The 23101-nt window shown below is 43.7% G+C and overlaps 1 protein-coding gene across 3 annotated transcripts in view; it reads right to left on the bottom strand.

Annotated features, from left to right (window-relative positions):
* plcd3b (phospholipase C, delta 3b) overlaps positions 1-23101 on the bottom strand; it is a 53895-nt gene that overhangs the window by 23528 nt on the left and 7266 nt on the right. For 2 of the 3 annotated variants that reach the window (XM_090202401.1, XM_036946605.2), the window contains exon 2: positions 9130-9297. In XM_090202401.1, the coding sequence (XP_090058527.1) occupies positions 9130-9268 (139 nt within the window). In that variant the 5' untranslated portion in view covers positions 9269-9297. Of the gene's footprint in view, positions 1-9129; positions 9298-21057; positions 21208-23101 lie in introns of those variants that run through there. The other variant, XM_090202400.1, reaches the window with a different exon arrangement.

The following is a 23101-nucleotide window of genomic DNA, read 5'->3' as shown; positions in this document are numbered from 1 at the left end:
TGTGTACATGTGTGTTTCCTTAGGTAATCCCACACAGTGCAATAAACTGTCTAAAATAAGCCATATTCATATTTCCCATTCATCTGTGAGGCTAGCTAATATTATTTGTCTATCTCTACTTCTCACTGAAAACAGTGGAGACATTAATGGTTGCCCACTGCCCAGTTGCCAGGGCTACCAAAATGGACCAAATAAGTGATTTAGCAACCAACTTGGTTACCCAGCTTGGCAACCACTTTCAAAATAAGTGTCGGGCCCTGGTAGAGACTCTATAAGCACACATTATCTGCGCTCTCTACCACAGGAGTGCAGGGCTCTGGTGGAGCAAGCAAGAACTGAATAGGGAAGTAGTAGGGTGGTATGCTCACATCCATAAAAACACTTGTCCCAGGTGCTGGATTAGAGAGGATAATGTAGAAAAAAAAGACATCTGCACACTGGTATTATGCTCCCAAAGTGTAATTTAGTAGGACAACGTTTTAGTGAAAACATTGTCCTGGCAAAGTAAAAGTTGGGGTCGCAACGTTATCCTAATAAATTACACTTTTGGAGCATATAACAGGGTGTATTTATTTTGTGTTCTACAGAACTGCAGAGGGATCTGTATGCTTCATTAATTGACTGAGACACTAGGGAAGAATCCTAACATTAGATTGGTGTGGGGAACTCACATTTTCATGAAAATCTCACATTGACATGCATGATTCCTGTAAAAGTCCAAGTGATTTGTGCTGAACTGAATTCTCAAACTAGGTTCTGCCCATAGCTATTACAGAGTAAACATGTCTAGTCTTTGATGGTGAGTAAAGAGAAATGTTGGTTTTAATGATAGGCCTTTTAGGCTTCTTCAGAGCTAGAGATGGGCGGGCACACACCCTGCTATTGGTGGTTAAAGGAGAGGACCCTACTACACACATGTAGATAAGCACACAGATTCCCATATTCATGCCCACACACGCAGCTTGGGTTGGGGCGGTATACGATAATACCGTTTAATGGGCTATTTTGAAATACAGCAGGTATGATGTCCAATATCGTTGACACAATTTCTTTAAATGTCCAATGCAGCCAGTTTTATCTCAATATCAAATCATTTCTGGGTAACAGTTAAGTACCTTACTGTGATTGTTTTCAATTAAAATGGTCAAAAAGAAATAAAAATAACTTCTTAGCAAAGAACAATTTCTCAAGCAAGAATTTTGCTAGGATTGTCTGGGAGTGGTCTAAGTGGGGAGGGGAAAACTGAAAACTAGCTGTTATTGGCAGAGAGGTTTGGAACTCTCTTTCCTATTGGTACAGTAACCCATTTCCCACCTGGTGATGTCACCAGGCAGGCCAAAACGCCATCCCACCAAAACAGGCTGAAATATAAGGCGGTCTTTTCAAATAGATCTCACACTAAAGGGCATCATGATTTTCACATTTTTACAGTATTATTCCAACCTCACCTCAAAGTGTGGAAAACACAGAAAATCTAGTTTTTGACTGCGCTGGGCCTTTAAAACTTTTTAACCAGCCCTACTGGTTAATGAAATAGGGCTGAGATTCATCCATCTTGTTTGTGCATTATGCATGTTTGACCAATGAAGCACAGGTCTGGTCCTGGTTTGTTATCAAACAGCACAACTGCCAATCTAATCTGTCGATCAGCTGCTACCTCATGCCTTTACCTTTGTCTGAGCTTGGACTTTGAGAGGGCGGAACATATGTTTTAGAAGCCTATATGAATAAGCACTGATGAATCATTATCCATTAAATATTAAACTATTTTCAAAGGCTGCAAAGGCATCACATCCTTTTGTTTGACTATTTTCATTTAATTTTTCTATTTGATTCATGAAACAAATATATGATTTGATATACCATTCCTTTAGAAATTCTAACTTTGGTAACTATGGTAATGTTTTTTGGTAATAATACGTAATTATTTGAAATCACTGAAATATTTGCAGAGTGTGTCCTTAAGAATCCCTTCCCTTTGTGTAAACACAGATGGTGTAAAAAAAATGTTGCCTTCAATTGGGACCCACTGGGCACAGACGTCAATTCAGCGTCCATTCCACATTGGTTCAAACAACGTTGATTCAACCAGTGTGTGCCCAGTGGTAGGACACTCCCGCTGGGCACACAATAATTCCCCTCACCGTCCCTTCAGTTTCCATTAAGTCCCGTTAATTTGGCTGCTCAGCATATCTTAGTTATCCCTCACCAATATATATATATATATATATATATATATATATATATGTATATTTAAACAATTGCCCTTTGAGCTGGATTTAGTGACCAACAGTTTTTTACACGGTCCGTCATTTCTCAGGATTTAGCGACCAATAGTTTTTACATGGTCCTTCGAGCCGGATTCTGATCGGCTATAGTTTCAAATGTTGAAGTACCCAGAAGAGAAGTTGTTTCCGCGCTCCAGGATGCAGACAAATTATCCTGCATCCCCAAGACGTATGAGGATGCTGTCACCACCCACCTCAGTCCACACCGCCACATGAAGCCGCCATGCATCTAAGGAAGATGAGTTGCGAGGCCCTACACACCTCTTTCATCTAAGAGACTACCAGCCCTGCTCCAGGCCTCCTCAATGGTCAGGGAATGACCCCACCCTCACCAGTTGGGATCTGATGAGGGAATACTGATGAGGGAGTACCTGCGTCATGAGCAGCAAGAGATCAGGAGGACAGTCCCCCCCGACCTGGGTCACCGCCGCGGGAGCACCAGTATCGCCTCCCTGCCTAGAGCCATCATCACCACCATGGGAGCACCATCACTCCTACTCCACTGAGAGACACTACTCCAGGCCTGAGTGTTCGCCACCTCCATGGGACCATTGGGACGCTACTACGTCCCAAGGTGGCCTAGCTACAAATCTTTATCGCTCCAGGCCCCCCTGGCTGGAGCATTTGTTGTATCTTTCTAGGCCCCTCTGGCCAGAGGCACTGATCCGTCGGTTTCGCTTCTGCTCCCCAGAGTGGCCTAGCTCCCCAGCAGATGAAGACAACTCCAGAATGCACAGTCCACAACACCAAGGTCTGCACCCTCCTTAGCCAGCTCCTCAACTAGCCACAGTTAAGGAGACTCCCGCTCCGGTCACAGCCAGTCGCTGCCATGGGGCCTGTTCTGGTTGCCGTTGCGGAGTCGTCCTCTCCTCACAGTGGGGATCCCCTGCTAGTCGAGGTGCGAATGTCTGGTACTCTGGAACTTTCAGCCACAAAGACTCCACCTGCTCTCCCCCAAGAGCCCCTCACTGCTCCTGGCGCTGGATTCTTCACCCACTCCTTGGATGTAGCCACAGCCTGCAGCTACTGAAGAAGTACAGACCAGACGTTGGGGCCTCTCCAGTCACAGCCTGGTGGAACATGACAGTCCCAGGCCTGGAGTCCCTGCTGGCCCACCTGCTACCAGCGTGATAGTTCCTGCTACCTCCAGACCTCACCTCAGAGGACCTGCCAGACATTACCCCGGGTGACCCACCAGAAGTCACCCCTGATGTCTCCCCTGACCTAGTTGTCCAGTTCCCTTCCTTCCTAGTAGGGTCAGAGATCCCTTCCTTCCCGGTAGAGTTAGACTTCCCTGCCCACCAGGTAGGGTTATAGTTAAAGTTTCGGGGCTACCTGGCAGGTGTAAAGTGTCCAGGCTTTGAGTGTCCTGCCCCTCAAGTAGGTCCAGTGGAGCCTGCCTCTATGGTAGGTGTAGAGTTCCCTTCCTTGTTGGTAGGGTTACAGTTAGCTTTCTTCCCGGTAGGGTCAGGTTTAGAGTTCCCTGCCTTCCCAGTAGGCCAAGTATGTCCTGACCCTCAAGTCGGTCTAGTGTATCCTGCCCTGCTCAGATCACTCTCCGCTACCTTAGTTGGTAGGCAGTTGCCTATCCCACCAGGTTTAGAGCCTCCTGCCTTACTAGGTCCCAAGTTTGTTATACTAGGCTTGCAGTCTCCAGACATAGTCAGCCCACAGCTCCTTAGCCCACCAGGCTTAGAACCTTCTGCCCTGCTAAGCCACAAGTTACCTGTGCAGCCCTCGTCTGCCCTAGTCCCTAGCACTAGGTCATTGGTCTCCAGCTGCACTAGGTCTGTTGTCTCCAGCATTTGTCCCTAGCCCAGGTGGGTCATCAGGCTCCTGCCCTGCTAGGCTCAAAAGGTACCAGTTTCTCTAGTAGTCTCAGAGCTCTACTATTCTCCAAGTCCAGCATCAGTTTTGCTGGCTGGTCCAGAGTCATTCTCCCTGTCAGAACCAGAGTCGTTCTCCCTATCAGGTTCAGACTCGTTCTCCCTGTCAGGTTCAGAGTCGTTCTCTCTGTCAGGTTCAGAGTCGTTCTCCCAGTCAGGTTCAGAGTCGTTCTTCCTGTCAGGTCCAGAGTAGGTTTCCCTGTCAGGTCCAGAGTTGATTTCCCTGTCAGGTAGAGTTGGTTTCCCTGTCAGGTCCAGAGTCGGTTTCCCTGTCAGGTCCAGAGTTGGTTTCCCTGTCAGGTACAGAGACATTCTCCCTGTCAAGACTAAAGTTTTCAGCACTAAGCCCCCAGCCTCAGTTGGCAAGCAGTCAGCTCGGTCAGTGCTACATGCCCAACCACCTGCCCTAGTCCTAGTCTCCCGTCCCGCTAGACCTGGAGTTATCTGCTTCTCTAGGTGTGAAGTTAGACTGTTTGCAGCCCTCAGCTTGCACCCAGTCGCCTTTTTAGCGCTAGACTATATGTTCCCTGCTTGGCTAGGTTTGCAGCCTCCCACCATGCCTGGCTTGCAGTCCTCAGATTTGAGATATTTGTTCCAAGTCCCCTGCCCTGCTAGGCCCTCAGCTCCCTGACCTGGGTGAACCACCGTTCCATGACCCGGGGGGCCTGCTGTCTCTAGTTCTGGGGGGCCACCCGCCCCCTGCCTTGGATGACCCTCAACTCTTCCCATGTGGGAGGCCACCTGACCTTGTCTCTGGGGCCCAGCCAGCCCCTGCCTCCAGATCCCTGATGATCCTCCAACGACAGTTGTAGCTGTCATGCCACATTTCTCCGCCGCAGTAGGCTTCAGCCGTGGCCAGCCTCTGGCATTGCACTCAGCATCTAAGAATGGGGCCCAGCTTCCCGGCAGCAGCTGATTTAGAGGGTCCTCCCCCATGGGGTGGCCCAGGACTGTCTCTGCGTATCTGTGTACCTCCCTCGCGGGGCGGTCCCTAAGCCCTGACTATCCTGCCGGGTAGGATTAGGCCCGCCAGGAATAAGCTTCCACTCGAGGACTGTGGCTTTTCAGACTCTTTGGCCCTTTAAATACTGTGGCCCCAATTAGAAACTTTACCATTTAGGTTAGAGGCCTTTTCGTGGATGTTAATATTTCCATAAGAAATATTGGGGTAGCTGTAAAAAAGGCCATCCTGCTCCTCTCCCCTCTAACTAACTTCCCCTCACAGTCCCTTCAGTTTCCCTTAAGTACAATTAGTTTGGCTGCTTAGCCTACCTTAGTTATCAATCACCCTTCATAGCCCTGCCATTCCCAACCAATCAGAGCACTCGAGAAGGCGCATCTGGACACTGCACCCACCCACTCAGGTCAGAGTGTTGTCATCGTCATAAGAGAGAAGACGCATGTTACGAATGTCTGAATGTTGTGCGTGCATCGGAAAGTAAGTTGCAGGGGATTTATTGGGGGTTTTACATGCTGTGTGATTGTAACGATGTACGCTGAGAGTCGGGAAGCAAGTTCAGGGAGTGAATACGTTTAAATAAATGAACAAAACAAGAAACACAAACAGCGCACGAAACGACATGAAACAGGAACAATGATGACTGGGGAAGAAACCAAAAGGAGTGACATATAAAGGGCAGGTAATTAAGGAGTTGATGGATTCCAGGTGAGTGTCATAATGCGCTGTTGCGCGTAACGACGGTGACAGGTGTGCGCCATAACAAGCAGCCTGGTGACGTAGAGGAAGGAGAGAACACGTGACAGTACCCCCTCCCCAACGCATGGCTCCAGCCACAGGATGCCGTCCAAAATTACGATCCCGGGGATCAGGATCGGACTAGTCACCTCTGCTGAGGTGTGGGAAACCCGTCGATCCAGCTGAGGCGCAGGAGCATGGCGACCTAGAGCGCCGGAGAGAGAGCATACGTGACAGTACCCCCTCCCTGGCGCGTTCGGCTTCAGCCGAGAAGAAACACAAACAGTGCATCGACATGAAACAGGAACAATGACAACTGGGGAAGAAACCAAAGGGAATGTCATATAAAGGGCAGGTAATCAAAGAGGTGATGGAGTCCAGGTTAGTGGCATAATGCGCTGTTGTGCGTAACGATGGTGACAGGAGTGCGCCATTACGAGCAGCCTGGTGACCTAGAGGCCGGAGAGGGAGCACACGTGAATTTGCATACCGCCCTAACAGATACACAGATGATCTCTATTGCAGTCCACACTGCCCTTTCCCACCTGGACAAAAGGAACACCTATGTGAGAATGCTATTCATTGACTACAGCTCAGCGTTCAACACCATTATGCCCTCAAAGCTCATCACTAAGCTAAGGACCCTGGGACTAAACTCCTACCTCTGCAACTGGATCCTGGACTTCCTGACGGGCCACCCCCAGGTGGTAAGGGTAGGTAACAACACATCCGCAATTGCTGATCCTCAACACAGGTGCCCCTCAGGGGTGCGTGCTCAGTCCCCTCCTGTACTCCCTGTTCAATCGTGACTGCACGGCCAGGCACGACTCCAACACCATCATTAAGTTTGCTGATGACACAACGGTGGTAGAACTGATCACTGAAAAACAACGAGACAGCCTATAGGGAGGAGGTCAGAGACCTGGCCGTGTGGTGCCAGGACAACAACCTCTCCCTCAACGTGATCAAGACAAAGGAGATGATTGTGGACTACAGGAAAAGGAGGACTGAGCACACCCCCATTCTCATCGACGGGGCTGTAGTGAAGCAGGTTAAGAGCTTCAAGTTCCTTGGTGTCCACATCACCAACAAACTAACATGGTCCAAGCACACCAAAACAGTTGTGAAGAGGGCACGACAAAACCTATTCCCCCTCGGTACCCCCTTTATATAGCCTCGCTATTGTTATTTTCATGCTGCTCTTTAATTATTTGTAACTAATTATTTTAAATGTTTTCCTTTTTTTAAACTGCATTGTTGTTAGGGCTTTCAAGTAAGTATTTGACTGTTGCTGCTGCTGTTCACCTGTTGTATTCGGCGCATGTGACAAATAACATTTGATGTGATTTGTTCAAGTATAGACGCAGCCTTCCTTATGACGTATATTGTTTTTCAAGGGCTGATTTTAGAAGAACCAGGAGAGTAGAAAATTATGTTAATAGGCTGATAATCAAGCATATGATAAGAAGGACAAAGGCATGGGTAGAGTATAGTATTTGTTCAGCCTTTGTTTGATTTAACTTTTTTGTTACGTGACAACTTTACTCCATTAAATCAAGATGAAATGTAGAGATTGTAATGAAGTGTTCACCATATACTCATGTCAACGTTCTTCTCATCTTTTTAAGAATGCAACTATATTGTTCTGTTTTTGTTCATGTGAGATATACAGTATCAATCTGTTTTTTTTTCATGTGAGATATACAGTATCAATCTGTTTTTTTTCATGTGAGATATACAGTATCAATCTGTTTTTTTTTCATGTGAGATATACAGTATCAATCTGTTTTTTTTCATGTGAGATATACAGTATCAATCTGTTTTTTTTCATGTGAGATATACAGTATCAATCTGTTTTTTTTCATGTGAGATATACAGTATCAATCTGTTTTTTTTCATGTGAGATATACAGTATCAATCTGTTTTTTTTCATGTGAGATATACAGTATCAATCTGTTTTTGTATACTTTTCTTGATGAACATGTCTTCTATTCCTTTATTTTAAAGTGTGAAAAGCTACAGAATCAGATTGCATTGATTTAATGTGTCAGGTATCCTAGTGGTTAGAGCGTTGGGCCAGTAACTGAAAGGTTGCTGGATCAAATCCCTGAGCTGACAACGTAAAAATCTGTCATTCTGCCCCTGAACAAGGCAGTTAACCCACTGTTCCCTGGGGGGCCTCATTATAAATAAGAATTTGTTCTTAACTGACTTGACTAGTTAAATCTAAAATATATATATATAATAATGTGTTAATCAAAACTATATATCTAAGTATAGCCCTCACATTGTTATTGCACTGTCAAAATATTGTCATTTGAAGATTTCAAACACTTAAACTGCTTTGTAGCTATTTATGTGCTAAGATTGAAGCTGAATGATTTCTGTAAGAATGATGATATGCAAACTGTCTTTCTTTATTTACAAAATGCATTAGTAACTGCTATATCTATTTATTTGTATTTTATATATTTTACAATCTCTCCTACAGTAAGCTCATCTACACTGAAATGAGGCGCAGGATTACGTTTAAAGGTATAATTGACAAAAATTATGCACACACACACACACACACACACACACACGTTTGGCCACAAACCAAATCTACTATTACAGCAATTGAAGGGCATGTTTCTAAGTTGAGCGTGGTACCCCATGATTGTGTTGTATGGTAACTATATGGGACAAACCACAGTCGAGGGAAACTCCTACCACCATATCATATCCTTTAATTTGACGTGTTTCAACTTAAACAAGGATAGGTTGAAAATACATCACTACTATAATGACTGGTGTTTGTGTGTGTGTGTGTGTGTGTGTGTGTGTGTGTGTGTGTGCCTGTCTGCCTGTATGAGTACATACAGTTAACCCCGCATCCCAAAGCAGGGCGTTAACACAGCCCATATAAGGGGTTTTGTTTACATGTGTTTCACCTTACAAGCCCATATGCCAAGTCTGTGATTAACTGCAACTCAACCAAAGGCCCTCCAATCAGTGCTCATAAAAAGCATGAACTGTCTCCCTGAAATATCTAGTTCTTCTGCCTTACAATTTCCAATACAAGGTCTGGAATTAGGCCTACTTGTCTTATACCAGTGTTATTAAAAGTGGAAAAAGCTAAGTTATGTAATAACCTGATAACAATCTAGTACATTATGTACATTATGTTATAGAGTAGGCTTACATTCAATGATATTGATGCTCTGTTTTTGGGGAATGGATTGGGGATGCACGTACACACAGACACACACACACTCACAGGACTGCTGGGCCTTGGAGCGACTGGAGAACTTGTCGGACTCGCACCACACGGTGACTCCATCGTCCAGCAGCTTCAGCGTACGTCTCCTCTGCCAGCGTGGGGAGCGTACTTTCACCATGCTGGAGCCTTTCAGCATCACCTTCACGTCCTCATCTTCCTCTACACCTGGACACGGAGACAGAGAGATGTAGAGAGACAGGGAGAGACAGAGAGAGAAGAGAGAGAGAAGTACAATAAGTAAGACAGCCAGAGACGGGGCATGGGAAGGAAGAGGGAAAGGGGGAGAGAGATGGAGAGGAGTGGAGGGAGAGAGGGGAAGAGCAAAAGAGAGAGAGGTAGAGATGAAGGTGAAGGAAAGGGATGGTGAGAATGGGGAGCAAAATAAAAATGGTGCGACAGGAAGAGGGGCATAACAAGGGAAAGAGAGAAAGATAGAAACAGAAAGAGACAGCACAGGATAACGAGAAGCAATGTTACCAGCTAAGTGCTTCAAGTTAATAGCCATTTGAAATCTATACCGGCCGCTTTATGGTTGCACATACAGATGTGGGATCTTAATTTGACCACTCTGTTGTCGCAGAGAATTTTCCTGCACTGCAGGAAATTCAAATGAGCATTGTGATTTACATAAATCCACTGAAAACCTGTAGTTCTCTTTCTTTCTGTGAGGGGGCAGTCGAGTCAGTTGGACCAGGGACTGCTAGGCTATCAAAATCATCCTCTCGGAGTTGGGCCGAAGCACTGTATCTGCTTTAGTTTTTGTGAAGAAGGAGCTAGATTTCACATGTTGGGTTTATTTATTTATTCTGAACACATTTCTGTTTGTTGGCATTGTCAATTCTTGTATTTAAAAAATAAAAATAATCTTAATTTTAAACTTGCTAGCTGGACAGGCCAACGCTGCCCAGGACTAAACAGTAAACCAATCAGAATTTGTGTACCATCTCTTCTAATCACGTCTGCCAATCACGTTCTCCGTAGCTAAGGGAGTAAACACAGCTGGCGATAGCTCGAGAGCGATCTCCTTCCAACAAACTGCTATAAGGTAAAGTCTTTTTAGACTATTTTAGTTATAGAAACGCGATACCACCAATACATTTTAAATGTGCAACCAGAAGGAAAAAAACTCTGGAACACCTTTACTCCACACACAGAGACACATACAAAGCTCTCCCTTGCCCTCCATAAGGCAAATCTGACCATAATTATATCCCCCTGATTCCTGCTTACAAGCAAAAATGTAAACAGGAAACACCAGTGACTATGTCAACAAAAAAAGTGGTCAGATGAAGCAGATGCTAAGCTACATGACTCTTTTGCTAGCACAGACTGGAATATGTTCCGGGATTTCCTCAATGCCATTGAGGAGTACACCACATCAGTCATTGTCTTCATCAATAGGTGCATCGATGATGTCGTCCCCACAGTACATACCCCAACCAGAAGCCATGGATTACAGGCAACATCCGCACTGAGCTAAAGGGTAGAGCTGCCAATTTGGGGTCGCTGCATGGAATCCACTCAGTTGTCCTGTTTGTAAGGCAGAACACAGTATCCGCGTCGCGAAAAACATATTCTTGGTAGTACTGATGGTGAGTTGATGCTGATCTTATATTCAGTAGTTCTTCTCGACTGTATGTAATGAAACCTAAGATGACCTGGGGTACTAATGTAAGAAATAACACGTAAAAAAACAAAAAACTGCATAGTTTCCTAGGAACGCGAAGCGAGGCGGCCATCTCTGTCGGCGCCGGAAGCAATTTCAAGGAGCGGGACTCTAAACCGGAAGCTTATAAGAAATCCCGCTATGCCCTCCGACAAACCATCAAAAGGGCAAGGCGGCAATATAGGACTAAGATCGAATCGTACTACACCGGCTCTGACGCTAGTCGGATGTGGCAGGGCTTGCAAACCATTACAGACTACAAAGGGAAGCACAGCCGAGAGCTGCCCAGTGACAAGAGCCTACCAGACAAGCTAAACTACTTCTATGCTTGCTTCGAGGGAAAAAACACTGAAATATGCATGAGAACACCAGCTGTTCCAGAAGACTGTGTGATCACGCTCTCTGCAGCCGATGTGAGTAAGACCTTTAAACAGGTCAAAATTCACAAGGCCGTAGTGCAAGATGGATTACCAGGATGTGTACTGCGAGCATGCTGACATGTCCGAGTCTGTAATACCAACATGTTTCAAGCAGACCACCATAGTGCCTGTGCCCAAGAACACTAAGGTAATCTGCCTAAATGACTACCGACCCATAGCACTCACATCTGTATCCATGAAGTGCTTTGAAAGGCTGGTCATGGCTCACATCAACACCATTATCCCAAAAACCCTAGACCCACTCCAATTTGCATACCGTCCCAACAGATCCACAGGAACACCTATGTGAGAATGCTATTCATTGACTACAGCTCAGTGTTCAACACCATTGTGCCCTCAAAGCTCATCACCAAGCTAAGGACCCTGGGACTAAACACCTCCCTCTGCAACTGGATACTGGACTTCCTGACGGGCCGCCCCCAGGTGGTAAGGGTAGGTAACAACACATCCGCCACGCTGATCCTCAACACAGGGGCCCCTCAGGGGTGCGTGCTCAGTCCCATCATGTACTCCCTGTTCAATCATGACTGCACGGCCAGGCACGACTCCAACACCATCATTAAGTTTGCCGATGACACAACAGTGGTAGGCTTGATCACCGAAAAAGACAAGACAGCCTATAGGGAGGAGGTCAGAGACCTGGCCGTGTGGTGCCAGGACAACAACCTCTCCCTCAACGTGATCAAGACAAAGGATTGTGGACAACAGGAAAAAGAAGGTCCGAGCACACCCCCATTCACATCGACGGGGCAGCAGTGGAGCAGTTTGAGAGCTTCCAGTTCATTGGTGTCCACATCACCAACAAACTAACATGGTCCAAGCACACCAGCACAGTCAAAAGACGCACGACAAAACCTACTCCACCTCGGGAGACTGAAAAGATTTGTCATGGGTCCTCAGATCCTCAAAAGGTTCTACAGCTGCACCATCGAGAGCTGGTTGCATCACTGCCTGGTATGGCAACTGCTCGGCCTCCGACCGCAAGGCACTACAGAGGTTAGTGCGAACGGCCCAGTACATCACTGGGGCCAAGCTTCCTGACATTTAGGACCCCTATACCAGGCGGTGTCAGAGGAAGGCCCTAAAAATTGTCAAAGACTCCAGCCACCCTAGTCATAGACTGTTCTCTCTGCTACCGCACAGCAAACGTTACCGGAGTGCCAAGTCTAGGTCCAAGAGGCTTCTAAACAGCTTCTACCCCCAAGACATAAGACTCCTGAACACCTAATCAAATGGCTACCCAGACTATTTGCATTGCCCCCCCCCCCCCCCTCTTTTACACCGCTGCTATTCTCCGTTGTTATCATCTATGCATAGTCACTTTAATAACTCTACCTTTGCACATTGACTCTGTACCAGTGTATAGTATACCCTGTATATAGTCTCGCTATTGTTATTTTACTGCTGCTCTTTAATTACTTGTTACTTTTATTTCTTATTGTTATCCATTTTTTCTAAACTGCATTGTTGGTTAGGCGCTCATAAGTAAGCATTTCACTGTAAGGTCTACTACACCTGTTGTATTTGGCGCATGTGATTTGAAATTTGATTTGATTTGACATGCTGTAAAATTACTCTCACCTTAGAACGCAGCAACATTGGTAATGTAACTAGCTAGCTGGTTAGCTACAACAAGTAGACCTGTTGCTAGCTCGCATGAGGAGATAGCTTTATCACTAGCATGTCATTTCGGGACAGGGAGCTTAAGCTATCAGTTTATTACAAATAATAATTTAAGAAGGCAAAAATATTTTGGACAAGTCGTGTAAAGCCAACACAGTACTGTCATCAAGGCAGGACCCATTAATTTAAATACTGACACATAAGAAATGCCACATTATCCATGGCAACAGTTGGAGTAGGATGATTGCAGAGAACTCTGCCTCTGTCCTAGTAGCTTCCTTATGTTGGCATTATTAAGACTGCTAGGATGTTCGTTTCTAGCTCACAAACTACAATCCTTTGCTATGATGATTTTTAAAATTCTTTCTTGTCTGTCGCTTTTGTCTCCTGTGATCTATTCAGCTCTCCATGTGTCTCCGCTACCAGAGAAATTAACCAAATGCTATTCACCATCCTACTGCAGTTTGAAACTGTAAGTGGTCCGTGACTGGCTGCAGGGAAGTCAGGCGCAGGAGAGCAGAGAACTGGGTAATAACCGGAGCAGTTTAATGTGCAAAACCAACGGCACCCAGAACAACAAAATATGGGTACAAAATAACCCGTTGCAAACCAGTCAGAGTGCACAAACACTTTACAACAAACAATTTCACACACAGACATGGGGGGAACAGAGGGTTATATACACAACAAGTAAATAGGGAATGTAAAACCAGGTGTGTGGGAAAACAAGACAAAACAAATGGAAAATGAAAGGTGGATCGGCGATGGATAGAAGACAGGTGACGTCGACCGCCGAACGCCGCCCGAACAAGGAGAGGAACCGACTTCGGTGGAAGTCGGGACAGAAGCAGCCCTGCCTTCACTAATTAGACCACAATTAGACCTGCCTTCACTAATTAGACCTGTTGTCTTTTCTTTGTGGGTTTTTGTCTTAGTCTAGTGCATCCTAGAGTTGAAGAACACCAACTACAGATACAAGGGCTTGTCGGAGCATCTCAAATACTACATTCAATACACAATTGGTGCAATGAGTTGACAAACAGATTATGTTTTTACTATTATAACATGCAGTAATGAGAATTCTATTGTCTCCGTCAGGAGCCTGGGCTTTTGCCTTAGATGGTAGAGCTCTGGTCTGTGGACCGCAGGATTGCATTCCGCTAAGGCACTTCTCTTTCTCTACATTTGTCGGCTAACTTGGTGACGAGGGTGGGATCCTTTCGAGACGCCTATGGGACCTAGGCAAGTGAATGACCCAAGAGAGAAGGGAGAATACAGAAGCATACGTTGATGACAGTTCACTCTGACGTTTTGTGCTAGATTTTGTACCCAAACCTAGTTTTGCATTTATGCCAAAAAGTTGATTTGTTTGCCATAGTTCTCTTACAGTATTGCTGAATGGTCTTGTTGCAAACAAGAAGGATGGTTTGGGATATCACAGGCTTCCTTCTTTCCTCTTTGTCATACAGGCCAGTAATGTGTAGTTAATGCATTGCTGATCCATTCATAGTTTTTCTCTCAGGTCATGCAATGAACTACGTGGCTGTTTTAAATCACCTTTGGCCCCACAGTGATATCCCTGAGCAGTTTCCAGTCTCTCCCGCAGCTCAGTTAGGAAGGATGACCAGATTCTTACAGTGCCATGGTGATATTATACACCCTCCACAGAATAACATCATACTTGACCATAAACAAAGGGATATTCATTGTATTGGAATGATTTCAAAATGTATCCCTGACATGTTTCTAAAGCACTTTGGTGACTTTGAGGTTGAATCTTTGTTTGAAATTCACTAACCAGCTGAGGGACCTTACATATACAGAGGACGTTTTTTTTTAATTATGAGAACTATTACTTTTGCACACAGATGGCCCCAATTCAACTAGGCTAATTGTGTGATTTTTCATGAAAATATTTGCTCCTGAATGTATTTAGATGTGCCAGAGCAAGGAGTATGACGACCTACTTCAATCAATACATCTTTGCGTTTTATTTTTTTATAAATGTTAGAACATTTATATAATTCTTCTTCCACTTTGAAAGAGCGTATTATGTTATTCTAATTTAATTTGTTGTTTCATTTCATCGTTGTTCATTTGAGTTGAATTTAAGGCTGCAGAATGTGAAAATTGTGCAGGGGTGTGAAGAATTTCACTAGACACTGTACGTCTGCCTACGACCAAATTAATTGGATTCTGCTCAATATTCCAATCCTGACCGAAGATCTGATGCTTGTCTGACTTGACTGATCCATAAGGAAATAAAGCAAACTGCATAAAAAGAGAAAATGATCTAAAACCTTCTCTCTGTACACATACAGTTAATGTTTTGGTTCAAAGTTCAGTCAGTCTGTGTAGCTTTTTAGAGTCACGACAGCTAGGTTAGGCTTAGCCTACATGTACTGTCTCTGAGTCATTCATCTAGACTAGTTTATGTTATGTAATGTGTCACAATGAACACAATGAACACAATGAGTCATCAACAGATCATATTGCATACACCATAATGCTGTACACAAATGTAGGATTTTTTCATGAATGCCTCAGGCTACTAAGATATATGCATCCTCTCCTTTTACAGCACACATACACACACACATGCTCACACACACTAACAGCCAACAGTCAAAATTCGTTTTTTTTGTTGGCAGAAATGCCTTCTCGAACATGTGAACTTTCAAGTGCCTTCATAACAAACTTTTATGCCATCTGTAAATACGAATAAAGTTGTTAAATTACGAGCCTAGTTGGTTTAGCCAATGAAAAAGTAAGGAACCTTCCCGCTAGCCATGATTGGCTGAGTTAATGTTTCAGATTGGTCTGCAGTGTAGCATCTTGTCAATAAAATGAGCTGCTCATTATGCATAGATAATCCTTACTACTTTTCAAAAGATGTAACGTTTTTCAAAAGATATAAGTCAGAGAAACATCAGAACTGCAAATATGTTGCTACTGCTTTCAATAACATTGCTGCCCTGAATTTATCAGGTGCTATCGACAAAGGTCAGTGGGAAAAAGTTGTGATGGACTACTTTCTTGAGGACGATCGTGCCATGCTGATTCTCTCTGACTCTGAAAATGAATTAGATGATGAGGAAATCCCTGATTTAGGTGAGAGAAAGAACATTTTTTTAGAAGACATTGTAGAGTCTTCTGACGACGGTGATGGGGATGAAACGGAAGAAGTTGACCGAGTTTTGAAATCAGTGGAACACAACGGGCCAAACAAGCTGTGCAAACTTTAATGAAAGGGGTTGCAGTCTGCTGTGAAGCATATATATACGGGTAAGAATCTAGACCACTAGAAAGTTGTTTTCATTGCAAGTTAAAGCTTGCTGTTAGCTAGCCAGCTGGAGTTCGATGGCTATCGTTAACATTGAACCTAACTTATTTGGTTAACTTTAGCTATGACAAAAGTTTGTATTGCTAGCGAAGTTACTCTATGAATTGGGATTATAGTCATTTTTTAGCTAGCTAACGTTAAAGTGACATGTCTAAACAAAAGACCCCAAGTTAAAGCTTGCTGTTAGCTAACTAACGTTAGCTGAGGTTAGATGGCTGGCTTGCTAGCGAACATTAATTTACGTGTATGAATTGTGTGTAACGTTAGTGATGTTTTCTCAGAATGCCATTTCCCATTGCTAGTTATAGCCTAATGTTAGCTAGCTAACATTGAACCTATTTGGTTAACTTTAGGTAGCTATGACAATCGGTTTGTATTGCTAGTTAAAGCTTGCTGTTAGCTAGCCAGCAGATGTTGGATGGGGGTATCTGTACATTACTTTACTATTTATATTTTTGGCAACTTACTTACTTTTACTTCACTACATTCCGAAATAAAATAATGTACTTTTTACTCCATACATTTTCCCTGACACCAAAAAGTACTTGTCACATTTTCACAGGAAAATTGTCCAATTCACACACTTATCAAGAGAACATCCCTAATGCATCTGATCTGGCAGACTCACTAAACAGTGTTTGTAAATTATGTCTGAGTGTTGGAGTGTGCCCCTGGCTATCCGTCAATAAAAAAAGTAGAAAATATTTGTGCCGTTTGGTTTAATATAAGGAATTTGAAATGATTTATACTATGACAATTTAGTACTTTTTCCACCATTGGATGTGGCTGGGGGTTCTAGAATTTCTTTCACATGACCCATCAATTTAGACAAGTGTGTCTGGGTAAGGGTCATCTAATATTTATGAAATATTTTTATCTGGACAGTTTCTGTTTACCTGGAATTTTGTCTTATTGTAAGCTACTTTTAGTCTGAATCTTTACTGCACTACTCACTGTTTAGCACATGACCTCATGTGAATCCTTAAAGAGATGGGTGGAGCTAGCTTAAGAGGGTGTGAACAATGCTGAATGGGTGTAGACAAAGGAGAGCTCTCCAGTAGCTACCAAAACATTCAAAGGCCCTTTTCTCAAAAGTGAGTTTACAAGTGTATCAACTTTCAAAGCATAATTACTTTCCTATTGTTCCTGCGTATGACATACCATTTTGTAGCTCTGAGTCTCTACATTTATCCAATGTATAAAAAAAGAACAATTTCAAATTTTGCTACGCAAGACTGAATCCAGGTGGTGAGTCACATTTCAAAACAATCTATTTTGTCCACTATCTTATTGATGGAATGTATCTGCACTGTGTACATACCTAGCCCCCCTTACAAAAAAACATACCTAGCTCACCTGTATACAGTGCATTCGGGAAGTATTCAGACCCCTTCACTTTTTTCCACATTTTGTTACGTTACAGCCTTATTCTAAAATAGATTACATTTCCCCTCATCAATCTACAAACAATAACCCATAATGACAAATCAAAAACTGTTTTTTAGAAACATTTTGCATATGTATTTTTTAATTTAAAAAATGAAATAGGACGTTTAAATAAGTATTTAGAAGCTCTACTCAGTACTTTGTTGAAGCACCATGGGCAGTGATTACTGCCTTGAGTCTTCTTGGGTATTCTTGGGTACAAGCTTGGCACACCAGAATTTTGGGAGTTTCTCCCATTCTTCAATGTAGATCCTCTCAAGTTCTGTCAGGTTGGATGGGGAGCGTAGCGGCACAGCTATTTTCAGGTCTCTCCAGAGATGTTAGATCGGGTTCATGTCCGGACTCAAGGACATTCAGAGACTTGTCCCAAAGCCACTCCTGCATTGTCCTTGCTGTGTGCTTAGGGTCGTTGTCTTGTTGGAATGTGAACCTTTGTCTGAGGTCCCGAGCGCTCTGGAGCAGGTTTTCATCAAGGATCTCTCTGTACTTTGCTCTGTTCATCTTTCCCTCTATCCTGACTAGACTCCCAGTCCCTGCCACAGCATGATGCTGCCACCACCAGGCTTCACCATAGGAATGGCATTGGCCAGGTGATGAGCGGTGCCTGGTTTCCTCCAGACGTGACGCTTGGCATTCAGGCCAAAGAGTTCAATCTTGGTTTCATCAGACCACAGAATCTTGTTTCTCATGGTCTGAGTTCTTTAGGTGCAAACTCCAAGCGGGCTGTAATGTGCCTTTTACTGAGGAGTGGCTTCTCTCTGGCCACTCTACCATAAAGGCCTGATTGGTGGAGTGCTGCAGAGATGTTTGTCCTTCTGGAAGGTTCTCCCATCTCCACAAAGGAACTCTGGGGCTCTGTCAGACTGACCATCGGGTTCTTGGTCACCTCCCTGACTGAGGCCCTTCTCAGTTTGGCTGGGCGGCAAGATCTAGGAAGAGTCTTGGTGGTTCCAAACTTCTTCCATTTAAGAATGATTGAGGCCACTGTGTTCTTGGGGACCTTCAATTCTGCGGACAAGTCCTTCGACCTCATAGCTTGGTTTTTGCTCTGACATGCACTGTAAACTGTCGGACCTTCTATAGACAGGTGTGTGCCTTTCCAAATAATGTCCAATCAATTGAATTTACCACAGGTGGACTCCAAGTTGTCGAAACAGCTCAAGGATGATCAATGGTAACAGGAGGCACCTAAACACAATTTCGAGTCTCATAGCAAAGGGTCTGAATACTTACGTAAATAAAGTATGTCTGTTTTTTTTTATTTTGAATACATTTGCAAAAGTTCTAAAAACCTGTTTTCACTTTGTCATTATGGGGTATTGTCTGTAAATTGACGAGGGAAAACATTTATTTGATCGATTTTAGAATAAGGCTGTAACGTAATAAGGGGTCTGAATACATTCGGAATGCACTGTAGGTGTGTTTTATGCTACTATCAGAGGACAAGTCTGGAATGAGGAATGTTGTACATGGGTCATTTCACCAATTTGGTGGCTTTTGAGAAGAGTAACTTTGTAAATAAAACAACTTTTGATTTCACCTAATTTTAACATTCTGTCATAAAGAGCACATGTTCAACTTCATAAAAAACATGTTTTCCAATCTCAAGAGGTTAAATTAAAAAATGACTATTGTAAGTGCCTATTAAGTGCCAAATAAAGTAACGCGGTTGACCGTAACAGGGTTGACCCTAACAGGGTTGACGACTTCTTAAATCAGCCATCAATTCCCTGGTGACAGGGGGAATGGAAGCTTGTGGTGTGCAGAAGGGAGTCGCAATTGAATGCAAGCTTCACAAAAAAATGAAATTGTTAAAACATTTTTTGACTGTCTTTTTATGGGTAACAGGGTTGACATGTTATGCTAGACACGCTCAGTTTTCCACCATCAAAACACCAGAAAAGACTCATACTCCGACCCTCTCGTGCTCCAATTTGCGTGCTGGGAGCATAGTAGCATGCATTTTGAGAAACAGACATCCGTCTCTGCAATGTCCACTGCTCCTGCTACAGAGTCATCACAGGCTATCCCACATGGCCAGAATCAACAGCTAAAACAGGAGTGCACTGTACATACTAGACCAGGGCTTGGTCCATAGACTAACAAAGCAGTCTTGGTACTCCTTCACCACACACAACACCCAAACAGACTGGCTTCCTTCCACGCTATGGAGGAGTAAGCAAGGCAATGAGAATTACATTGAAGCAAATTCTACTGGGGTGTTAAGATGTCATTTTTTATATGGTCTACAACATTCTCACAGAAATAGTGAAATTAGATCATTTTCTCTGTTGACTGACAAACTGTAGATTAGGCCTATTTCTGGCATGTACTCAAAGCATGCGCGGACCAACTGGCAAGTGTCTTCACTGACATTTTCAACCTCTCCCTGAGTCTGTAATACCTACACTACCGTTCAAACGTTTGGCATCATTTAGAAACATCCTTGTTTTTGAAAGAAAAGCACATTTTTTTGTTCATTAAAATAACATCAAAGTGATCAGAAATACAGTGTAGACATTGTTAATGTTGTAAATGACTATTGTAGCTGGAAACGGAAGATTTTTAAAAATGTTTTATGGAATACCTACCTAGGCGTACAGAGGCCCATTATCAGCCACCATCACTCCTGTGTTCCAAAGGCACGTTGTGTTAGCTAACCCAAGTTTATCATTTTAAAAGGCTAATTGATCATTAGAAAACCCTTTTGCAATTCTGTTAGTATAGCTGAAAACTGTTGTTCTGATTAAAGAAGCAATACAACTGGCCTTCTTTAGACTAGTTGAGTATCTGGAGCATCAGCATTTGTGGGTTCGATTACAGGCTCAAAATGGCCAGAAACAAAGCACTTTCTTCTGAAACTCATCAGTCAATTCTTATTCTGAGAACTGGAGGCTATTCCATGTGAGAAATTGTCAAGAAACTGAAGATCTCATACAACGCTACTCCCTTCACAGAACAGCGCAAACTGGCGCTAACCAGAATAGAAAGAGGAGTGGGAGGCCCGGTGCACAACTGAGCAAGAGGACAAGTACATTAAAGTGTCTAGTTTGAGAAACTGACTCCTCACAAGTCCTCAACTGGCAGCTTCATTAAATAGTACCAGCAAAATACCAGTCTCAAAGTCAACATTGAAGAGACGACTCCGGGTTGCTGGCCTTCTAGGCAGAGTTCCTCTGTCCAGTGTCTGTGTTCTTTTGCCCATCGTAATCTTTTATTTTTTTTAACTCTGTCTAGAAAGCCAGTATCCCGGAAGTCGCCTCTTCATTGTTGACGTTGAGACTGGTTAAATCGACTACAATCAGTGTAGATGAAGGGGAGGAGACAGGTTAAAAAATTATTTTTAAGACAATTGAGACATGGATTTGTGTGACATGCTGAATGGGCAAGACAAAAGATTTAAGTACCTTTGAACGGGGTATGGTAGTAGGTTCCAAGTGCACCAGTTTGTGTCAAGAACTGCAACACTGCTGGGTTTTCCACGCCTAAAAGTTTCCCGTGTGTTTCGAGAATGGTCCACCACCCAAAGGACATCCAGCCAACTTGACACAACTGTGGAAAGCATTGGAGTCAACATGGGCCAGCATCCCTGTGGAACGCTTTCAACACCTTGTAGTCCAAGCCCCGACGAATTAAGGCTGTTCTGAGGGCAAATGTTCTTAATGTTTTTTACAATCAGTGCATATGCACATGCCCACCCATGTACATGCTCACTGACATGAAACCTTGCCATTCTTACAATCGTTAGCTTACAATTATACTTATACCACCAGGATATTTATAATATAGTGTGCAATATAGAAATTGCATACATAAGCAAAATTGCATTTGAATGACTCTATGATTGCTGAGAAGAAGATCAACATAGCTACTGCATGCGACCTCAGGATAATTAGACAGACAGACAAGACTGTATGTTGCTGTCGCTCCGTGTCTCTCCCACGGAACAATTCTAAGCACCTTAAACCCTGCTTAACCATTTAAAAAAAGACACACACACGATCATGCATGCAGACGCACAGAGAGACAGACAGACAGATAGACACACACACACACACGGGTAAGAATTACACCCTTTCAGCAATGATACAACTGTAAGACTCACGGCGGTAAATTGCTCGATGTACAGTTGTACCACCATGACCTTGGGTCAGTGTGAACTAGTAAAGCTACAGTTTCCTTAGCCAGAGATAGATGTGTTCTGACTTCCTCTGTACAGCAGAAGCTCTCTCCCTGAAAAGCATCATGCAGTGTTCCCCTCTCTATGTCCTAAATGTCCCGCTGGTTCCTACTTGTTCCCAGTCTCTTATTAGTGCATGTCCTCTGGTCGGCAGGGAAGGGAGGAGATTATCATTTCAAATGGGGTCAGCTTTGAAGACTTGTGGGGGCCCCCCCACGCGCACACACGCGCACACACACACATGCATATGCACACGCAGACACAAGCTTGAATGAATGAATGAACACTCACACGTACATACAGCACACGGACACATGCACGCAGGCACACACACACCCACACACACCAGACACACATCAAATAGTGTAAACCCCATTTCACTCAAGCCCCTACGGGGCCCTGTATGAGTCCAATACTTCACCAGAATAGTGAAAGGACAAATCCAATGCTATATCAGCCTTTCTGTAATTAATTGACTGCCTGGATTATGGATTATGCCAGGCAGTCAATTAATTACAGAAAGGCTGATATAGCATTGGACAATCCACCTGCTTTGACATGATGACAATCCACCTGCTTTGACATGATATTTCACATAGTCAAATAAAATAATTTGATGAAGTCAAACCAAATCCTACTGGTGGCGACCTTGAAAGGAACCAGAATGTAGACAGGGAGAGACAGGCATATCGTAGCAGTAGTAGTTATCTGGGGTAGGCAGGATGGTGGAAGTTTTACCTTCAAAAAAGGCTGATGTAGCCCTGGAGCCATGTGCAATACCCTACGTTGGTAAGTACCTTTACTGCCAATGGTAAGCACCCACACAACCAGGGTTGTGTTCATCCAGGCTGCATCACATCTGGCCGTGATTGGGAGTTCCATAGGGTGGCGCACAATTGGCCCAGCGTTGTCTGGGTTTAGCCCGGGGTAGGCCGTCATTGTAAAAAAGAGTTTGTTCTTAACTGACTTGCCTAGTTAAATAAAGGTTCAATTTAAATTCATTAGGCACCAAATGTCAGAAAACAGACTGAAACAGGGAGAGGGACTCCCTAGAGTTGTCCAATAAGAAACGCTCATCTTTCAAATCAGCAAAGCAATTTAAAACATTTTTAATTGTGTGTCCTAATGAACATGACCCAGGGCTCAACAGGATTGTGGACACTGAACAGCATAGTAGTACAGCATCTGCTTCAACTTATTTATTGTTAACTTGCCAAATCAGCAACATTGTTGAATGACATTTTTTCCACTTTAGCAGACACTCTTATCCA

This window comes from Oncorhynchus mykiss, chromosome 16, assembly GCF_057628025.1.
Source record: "Oncorhynchus mykiss isolate SJ-2025 chromosome 16, ASM5762802v1, whole genome shotgun sequence".
NCBI lineage: Eukaryota > Metazoa > Chordata > Actinopteri > Salmoniformes > Salmonidae > Oncorhynchus > Oncorhynchus mykiss.
Note: the sequence above shows the minus strand (reverse complement) of the source record. Positions and strands in the feature narration are given on the sequence as shown.